This window comes from Callorhinchus milii, unplaced genomic scaffold, assembly GCF_018977255.1.
Source record: "Callorhinchus milii isolate IMCB2004 unplaced genomic scaffold, IMCB_Cmil_1.0 Scaffold4, whole genome shotgun sequence".
NCBI classification, from domain to species: domain Eukaryota; kingdom Metazoa; phylum Chordata; class Chondrichthyes; order Chimaeriformes; family Callorhinchidae; genus Callorhinchus; species Callorhinchus milii.
In genome coordinates this window covers 40928363-40937334 of record NW_024704745.1, presented here as the reverse complement: position 1 = coordinate 40937334, position 8972 = coordinate 40928363, and the positions used below count along the sequence as shown (strand labels likewise).

Genomic DNA, 8972 nt, shown 5'->3' with positions numbered 1-8972 from the left:
GATACTGCAAGACAATTTCAGAAAAGACGTGGTAAGGCTGTAGTCATTACCTAGTTTAGTGGTTCTTAAAAGTCTTCTGTTTCCTTATATTGATCACAAATGAGGTTTGGATGAAGCAAGCATTTCAACCCATTTAATAAATATTTCCATGCATCATATCAAATGTAAGTGACAGGATAAGGATCCTACCTTGACACGTTATCCTGTCATTGAAATGTCTCAAAAGAGCTTCACAGAATTTTACGGTTTAGTGTAGTGACTGAGTACTTGTAAGCAATTTGATCTCATTCTTTCAGAATACATCTTATTCCAGCATCAAGTTGCTTTTGAACTGAGTCGTTTCCCAGCCTCGACCACCCTTTCTGGCAACCCGTTCAAGTCACTAATCACCCTCTCGGCAACGAAATGCGTGTCTGTCCTTGTTGAGCGCTCCGAAACGCAATCCAACGTGAAGAGCATTGTATAAATGCAAATAATTATTGTTCTGAAATCGCCCTTTTCAACCCGAAACCAGGAGAGTAATTGTTCTGCTGATTGATCTGTAATATTTAATTAATGTTTCCTGAAGGGGGTGGAGGGAATTTTTGTCATTTCGAACAGGTTGCCAGAAATTAAAATATGTTTTAAGTCCAAGTCAAAAAATACTTGCCCAAAAGTTATTTTTTTTGGTCAGCCAGGTGTCTGACACATGTGGAAACCCATCATCGTAATAATAATCCCTCCAAAACCAAAAACAATAATAAATTGGTCATTTTCAACCTACGACTGTTTGTGGGACATTGCTGTGTGCAATTGGCTGCCGCGTTCGCCCACAAATATACAGTCAATTCACTTTACAGTGTGTTCTGTGAAGCGCTTTGGGACGTCCTCCCAACGTGAAAAGCGCTATATCAAATGCAAGGATTATTATTATTATTATTATCGTGCTTCAGAGTTTCCAAACCAAGCTGAGATTTCCATGCATCCTATTGTTGCATTGGTGTTGGGATAACTGCCGGTGTCTGACCAACTAAAACCGCAGAGCTTGCCATTGATATTGCTGTCCAGCAAGCTTTCCGGCTGCTTGTCCAGCTTGATGTCGGTTCAATGCTGTACTTTACCTACTATGGGTAGCAAAGTGTCCAGTTTAGGTGAGTTGAGTCGGGTCCTGACCCAACTGCACAGCGCCTCGGGACGTCCTCCCGACGTGAAAGGCGCTCTGTAAATGGAATCTTCTTCTTCTTCTTGTTGAGCGCCCTTGAAACTGTCAGGAAAAAAGATCTTCAGAGAAACAAGAAGCGGGTTTGCAGGTTTAAGATCCAAAAAAAATATATTAAATTAGGGTTAGGGTTAAAAAAAAGCCGTTTTTTTTCACACATAAATACAATAAAAAAAAACGACCAATCTGCCAACATTGGTGACACGGGGGGTGGGGGGGGGGGGGGGATGGATGCACTGTGTGCTGCCTTTTGCTGGCCTCCCAATGCCAGCCTTGCCCAGCGGGTGCCTGACGCACAGCCTCCTGACCCACACACACACACACACACACACACGGCGGTGGGTGCCACAGCCCGGAGACGTTTTAACGTCAAAGCAAAGCGGCGCCAATGGGGAGAGAGCACCGAAACGCAGGGCTGCGGATCACATCAACAAATCCCTCCGTGTTTCTGCCCGTTTCCCGGTGACCGCGAGCCTCGGAGACGCAGCCTCTGCCCTGACTAAGCCGATCAGGGGGTGGGTGGGGGGTGGTGGTGGTGGTGGTGGGAGGGGGCAAAGCGACCGCAACACATGGGATCTGATCGAGGTGGAGGTGGGAAGGTGTGGAGCAGACGGGGCTGCGGCGGGTTGGGAATGCTGCTCCTGCACTGGCTCTGTGCGCTGCTGCTCCCCCGCAGCGGCTGCTGTTTGGATGTGCGCTGGTCCCCGGGCAGCCCGGTGCCCAGCCCAGGGGCTGAGTTTGACAGACTGTACACTGGATATGTTAGTCGAGAGGTCGAAGAGATCTATTCCTTCAATTACACTACTTGGCCACGACAGGTGAGCAGACAGACAGACACACAGACAGACACACAGACAGACACACACACAGACACACAGACAGACACACACACAGACAGACAGACACACAGACAGACAGACAGACACACACACAGACAGAGAGGCGTAACTGGGCAACAGCGCATACGAGACAGTGCAAACCCATCCATCGCCCTTATCCTCTCAATTTCTTTGCTGTCAATTTCTCTGCTGTTGGTCGGAGCTGCCGATCATTCGTAGTGAAGTGGTCGTTTGTAAATATATATATTTTTAAATAATTGCCATTATTAATGTTGGATTCGAAACGCCTGATGATTTTGTGGAAGCTGCTGGAGGGAGATGTGTTGCCTACATGTACTGCAGAGAGGATGGATTGAAGACAGGCTGCTGGACATGTGAGAAACCACTTGATGCAGTAATGCTATCACTTTGTGGTGGATGTTCCAGGATGAATAATTCCAAATGGACTGAAAACCCTTTTGCATCATAACCTCTTATATCCGTTTACATAAATGCCAGAATATAATTGCAATTTATTCAGGAGGTGTTGATGGCTGAATTTCCGTCATTCGTTTCTAGTCTTCAAATGTATCTCGTGTATTATTCTCTGTAATTAGGAGCTATGCTGATCAAGTATTTTCAGAGCATAAATTGTATTTATTCTTGACATTTTACAATTTGGGGTCTAAAGTGTTGTTTCCTTCATATTGTATATTTGCATTTTGTTTGTAAACGTTACTACTGTAGTGTGTTAACAATGATAACACTTTGTATTTGATCCAGTACCTAACCAACATTTCCAATTGCTTCATTGGTTATTGTTGTTCGGTGCATTGTACAGTACAATATATTGCTGTGACTGCATTTATAGATACACGTGGCAACCAATTTGTGTACTACAACCAACAACCAAAACAGCCAAATGGTGAATGACCAATTTATCTGGGGAATTGTTGGTCAGGGCACCAGGAGAAATTCTTCTTTTTGAATATTGTCATGGGATCTTTAGAGTGGGTACTCAGTTTAATATCTCATGTAAAAGATGGCACCTCCAGCAATACATTGCTCTCTCAGCACTGTATTGGCGGGTCAGCCAATTTTTATCAATTGTTACTACTATTTATCATGACATTTACTTGTGCAAATTCATTTTTTCTCATTTTTAACAAATGCATTTTCAGTGTTAATTAAAATGTGATACTTTAAGCCCTTTTGATCTAAAGAAGCCAATTATTCTTTTATTTGGTATGATATAACAGCCTGAACAATTGTTGCTGACATAATTTTGCATTAACGTAATTAAAAATAGACACAAATCTCATAATTTGTGACTCATTCTGGGCCCAGTGCAACATTTTGTTGTGAAATAAAAGCATTACATCAATTATTTAATATGCTGTAATAAAGAAATCCACATTTATTGGAAGACCATTGGGAGTCGAGAAACCTTAATATCTAACAGGCACTCCAAAGGTGATTTTCGAAATGCACTAAATATTTTCAAAATTTGAGCTTTCAGTATCTTGCTCTAGGTTGAACCAGTTCTGAATAACTTCGCAGAGTGTCTTGAATCTTGGGCATTTTGCACAGGTGGAAACAATACAGTATATCAAGTTTGTTTCAGGGTTAATGAATTTTCTGCGAGTGTGTTCCTGCTACTGGACTTAGTCATTTTCTATATGAGTTACTTTTGTAACTTTCAAAAAAAATCTCTTTGCAGGCAGGTGCAGTCAGAGTTTTTGTCAACACTTCATCAGATGATTTGCAATTTCCAGTACTTTTTGTGGTACGCCAACAGAAAAGCATTTTGTCATGGCAAATTCCGCTGATTCTTCGAGGGCTGTAAGTGTTTAAAATATGTGCACACATGTACAACTACTAACTTGAGTTTAAATTGCAAGTTAGTCATAAATTTGTTAATGGACAGTTACATATCTATGTCATGAGGTAATATAGATTTTATTTCCCAACAGGCTTCATTCGCACGTTGCTGAGTGCACGTGGGGAAAATCACCAATCCATTGTTTCATTAAAAACTAGATGTTCTTCTTAGATTTTTTTTTGTTCTTTAACAATTGTTGCTTCCTGATCAATATGAAGCATCTTTAACAATGTTTAACACATGCCCTTTAACAATAGATATGTGCAATATTTTGTATGTTGTTTTCTGAGGTGTGGAAGAGAAACTGGATTTTAAATAGGGTTGATGTTGATAAATTATTTAAATATTCTTTAATGTTTGCAATCAAACAATGTGGTGAAGGAATTCATAATAAAACTATTACTAGTGCACAAGGTAAAATGTTATTCAGTTTTCTCTGTTTTTTTGTGTCTTGATTATGGTGGTAATCTTCCTATATTCATTGACTAGTTAAATAAATAGCATATTTTAATATTTTTGCTTCAAAGTTTGAACATGTCTTTTTTAAAGATACCAGAGGATATATACCTATCAGGAAGTGAGCCGTATTCTTTGCCCAATGAAGCCTTTGAATGAAAAGGAACCCCAGCCGCACTACATGTTTGTTGATGTGGCGTCGTTGGCTCCGTACAATATACATTATGAACTTCTAGTTTCCAGAGTTCATCATTTTTCGATAGAGTAAGTATAGTGCTTTATCTTAAATATTTCAAACAATTTTCAAACTGTACAATTTGTTTATTCAACTTGTATAATTATTTTATTGTCAAAAAATAACTTGTGAGATGAAATTACTATCTAATTCTATATTGAGTACTTTGTCCTGACGACACTGGTATAATTGGCCAAATGGTCCTCCTATACTGAACTGTCTATACATGTGAGATTCAGCATGGCTTTAATACAGTGTGCTTACTTTGACTTTGGTAAAGCACCTATTGTGTTAAACTGCCCACAGGGACATATTTCTTAGACAAACTTTATACTTATCTGGTATGTGGTTTATCAAAGCCCCTTCCCAGGTATTGATTGTTTTAAAGAAACTAGTTTTCATTATAAACCAAGAACATTTCTTGTTTCAATGAGTCTGAGATCTGACCATCATCTTGCCTGTTTGTATTGCCTCAGATGTAATTTTAGACCTTATCTCCCAATTGCCCTTCAAATTATTTTGAAAAATAGTATCAAAATAATGAAACAAATAATAAATTTATGTTTCAGATTTTCTATTTAGCAGGTTGCAGACAAAATAACAAACTACCATGTGGCAAGAATGTGTAATTTTTGTTATAGCAACAATGCAGGGCAGAAGTAATCAATGTGCAAAATAATCAAATCTAAAATGATTTACAGCAAAGATTGTCTGTTTGAAATATCATGGAGACATAAAATATGTTTTTAAAAACTTTTGTTTCTTTTCCCAGGACAAGTGAAATGTTTAGTTTTACAGCTACACCATCTGAGCCACGGGTGAGAAAGCTAGATTTTCCATGGAATCTATTTCTAGGTTATTTCGTAAAGTTTAAAAAAAAGCCTAGCCATCTCAATTGTTTGATTTATTTACTATTAGCGCAGTAACTTCCAATTTGTAAATACTGCATTTTCAACCCAAATCGAGCAAGTAAATGTTCATTTTATTTTATTTGTTATAAAGGTTATCAAATTTTTAAAGAATGCCTTAGATTTTACAATTACTGAATAGAAAACCATTACATTTCCTTTTCCTCCACAGTACTTTATGTACGAGTTCCCTCAAGACGTTGATTCAGTCATCATTAAAGTGGTGTCAGAGAAGGCATATCCATGCTGTGTTGTCTCAGTGCAGGATATTGTGGTTAGTGATCTAATCCATGATAATTCGGCATGTTTATGAAATTGAATTATCAGTAATAATTGTTCTGTGTATTCTGAATTAGTAAAAGAACCAAAGGCAACTGTAGGAATAAGTACTTTTAAATAACAATTTGTATTTATGTACAGCAGCACCTTTCTCAAAAGGTAATTCATATCAACATGCTTTTCAGAGGCATGCTAGACAGCAGGCTCTCAACAACAGTCACTACATTTTACAACAAAATCCTGTGACGTTCTTTGACACCTCTCAACAACAACTTGCATTTATATAGCGCCCTTCAATGCGGGATAGAATCCCGGATCGTGATAAGGCGCTATACCAATTGCAAGGATTATTATTAACTCAATACACACCAGAGATCGAACCTCGACCATCTAGTACTCTATTTCTCAATTTGATACCATGCAATGGCTTAACCAACTGAATGATCACGGGACTTGCTTCTTAGCAATTTAGCTTTAAAAAGGCACCATTTTCTCTGCTGGGAACTGTTTGGATGATATCTGAACTGAAAAATATCGCAATATATCAGCAGTTTATACTATCAATGATAGCATGTTACTATCAATGGAATTGAAGATGAGCCAACTACATTTAAAAAGGAATTCAATAAGCACTTGAATAAAAATATAACAGTATGGTTAGAGAATAGGGAAATGAGATTACAATAGATGAGATAGCATGGTACAGACTTTTGTGGGTGAAACATATAGGTTTCATATTTCATAATACACAGGTTGTGCTTTTTTAAGCATTTAGTATTTTGCTGATATCATTTAGTTATAATTAATGTTCTTTTATTTATTCTATAGTGCCCCGTTTATGACTTGGATCACAATGTTGAATTTACTGGTGTATATCAAACAATGACAAAGACATCTGCCATTACTGTGCAGGTATGTTTTAGATTTACGGATATTCTAATTAATGCTCACCAGCTCATAACAATAATAGCAACAAAATTACATTTATAGAGCGCCTTTCACATCGGGAAGACGTCCCAAAGCGTTGAACAGTCAGGGGTCGGGACCCAAGCATAGGGGATGGGTGGTGTGGGGGTGAGGGAAGGCAGAGAGGTGGGAGAGCAACCAAAGGCACGATCGAAGAGAAGGGTCTTGAGACTGGCCTTGAAGGAGGTAAGGGAGGAAGCGAGGCGAAGGGACCGTAAGATGGAGTTCCAGAGTATGGGAGCAGAGAGACTGAAAGCTCGGCCACCGATGGTAGGGCGGGTCGGGCGGGAGATGTGAAGCAGACTGGAGCCCGCTGAACGGAGGGAGTGGGCAGGTTGGTAGGGAGTCAGCAGGTCAGAGAGGTAGGAGGGGCAAGGCCATGGATGGCCTTGAAAGTGAGGGCGAAGATCTTGAATTCGATTCTCTAAGGTATGGGGAGCCAGTGGACTTGGGCGAAGGTGGGAGTGATGGGATCATGGAGCCTGGTGTGTGAGAGTACACGAGCTGCAGAGTTTTGGATGATCTACAGCTTATGAAGCGAAGAGTTGGGAAGCCCGATGAGGAGGGAGTTTCCTTAATCGAGCCTTGATGTGACGAATGCATGGATAAGACCCCACAGCAACCTGAGGGGTGAGGCAGCGGCGGAGTCTGGCAATGTTGCGGAGGTGGTGATAGGCAGTGCCAGTCATGGCGCGGATGTGTGGGAGAAAGGATAGTGAGGTTGAGTGTGCAGCCGTGGATGCTGATGCTGCCAGCGCCTGAGGTGCGGAGGCGCTGGCGCGAGCCAATCAAGAGGGCCTCGGTCTTGCTGACATTCACTTGGAGAAAGTTGTCCCTCATCCAGGACTTGTTGGTCAGGACGCGGGTAGTCCTGGGGTTGAGGATGGAGGTAGAGAGATAGAGTTGGGTATCATCCGCATACATGTGGAAATTTACCCCATGTCTGCGGATGATGTTACCAAGGGGGAGCATGTACAGGATGAAGAGGAGGGACCGAGGACAGAGCCCTGAGAAACACCACAAGAGACGATGCGGGGGCTGGAGGAGAAGCCGTTTACAGAGTCGAAGTGGAGGCGGTGTGAAAGGTAGAACCCGAACCAGTCAAGAACAGTACCTTTAACGTTGAGGTGGGAGGAGAGGCGATGGAGGAGGATTGAATGGTCCACAGTGTCAAAGGCGGCGGAGAGGTCAAGGAGGACGAGGAGGCAGAGGGAACCCTGGTCACACATGGTCAGGATGTCGTTTGTGATCTTGACCAGAGCAGCTTCCGTGCTGTGGGCAGCACGGAAACCCGATTGGAGGCGTCATGGAGGGAGTGGGAGGAGAGGAAAGAGTAGTGGGACAAGGAGGTGGAGCTGGGATTTAAGGAGAGGAGTGGTGATGGGGTCCAGAGAGCAGGTGGTGGGCTTCATGGAGGATATAGTGGTGAAGACAGGGGAGGGGGTGACAGGTTCAAATGTGTGGAAGGAGGGATGGGTAATTGTCAGAGTGTGGACATAAAAATGACCATTGCGTGTTGCTCACCAACCTGTAGGTAGATTTCAGAAATTGTCTCTTTCTAATCAATTTTGTCATGGAAGGAAGTTCTCCCAGTAAAACCGGTATCTTCAAAAATATTATTTATTAAATTTGTAACCTTGGCAGTGCGTTTTTATAATGCAAAATGCAGAATTTTTATTGTTCAGAAAGGAATGGGTATCACACATGGTTGATTCAGTGATACCAAACTACATAGTAGGTAATATATAATTATTTTTGTTTCATAGAAAAAGGATTTTCCTGGTGGAAAGTTTTACACAGTTCTTGTTATTAAACCTGAAGATTATGCTTGTGGTGGATCAATTCCATTTTATCTAATCAGAGGTGAGAACCAACTGTAGTATTTTGTTTAATAATTTAATAATAAATTCAGCATTATATTTACCATTGCCATTACAAAAACCTGTGGCAGAAATGGATAGATGTGGTATGCAAAGTCTCACAAACAACAACAAAAATTACATTTATATAGCGCCTTTTATGTCAGGAGGACATCCCAAGATGCTGGAAAGACCATGTGATGACTCTTGGGGTTGAGACTTCATGCCTAATTCAACTTAAAGGTGGTCCCTCATTTGTTGGGCCACCTTCTAAGGCTTAAGCAGTGGTTGCTGGGTGCAAATGATTAGAACAGAGGAGTTACCTGGACATGCAATCTTATCTATCTGCATACCTACATTCGGGATATTAC

The 8972-nt window shown here is 41.0% G+C and overlaps 1 protein-coding gene across 1 annotated transcript in view; it reads left to right on the top strand.

Moving 5' to 3' along the window:
* The first annotated feature begins 1729 nt into the window (after window positions 1–1729).
* Window positions 1730–8972, top strand: part of LOC103185520 (SID1 transmembrane family member 1) — a 31416-nt gene continuing 24173 nt past the window's right edge. The window contains exons 1-7 of the mRNA XM_007904066.2: window positions 1730–2016; window positions 3737–3858; window positions 4448–4618; window positions 5362–5407; window positions 5670–5771; window positions 6605–6688; window positions 8509–8605. Coding sequence (XP_007902257.1) covers window positions 1768–2016; window positions 3737–3858; window positions 4448–4618; window positions 5362–5407; window positions 5670–5771; window positions 6605–6688; window positions 8509–8605 — 871 coding nt within the window. The 5' untranslated portion in view covers window positions 1730–1767. The remainder of the gene's footprint in view (window positions 2017–3736; window positions 3859–4447; window positions 4619–5361; window positions 5408–5669; window positions 5772–6604; window positions 6689–8508; window positions 8606–8972) is intronic.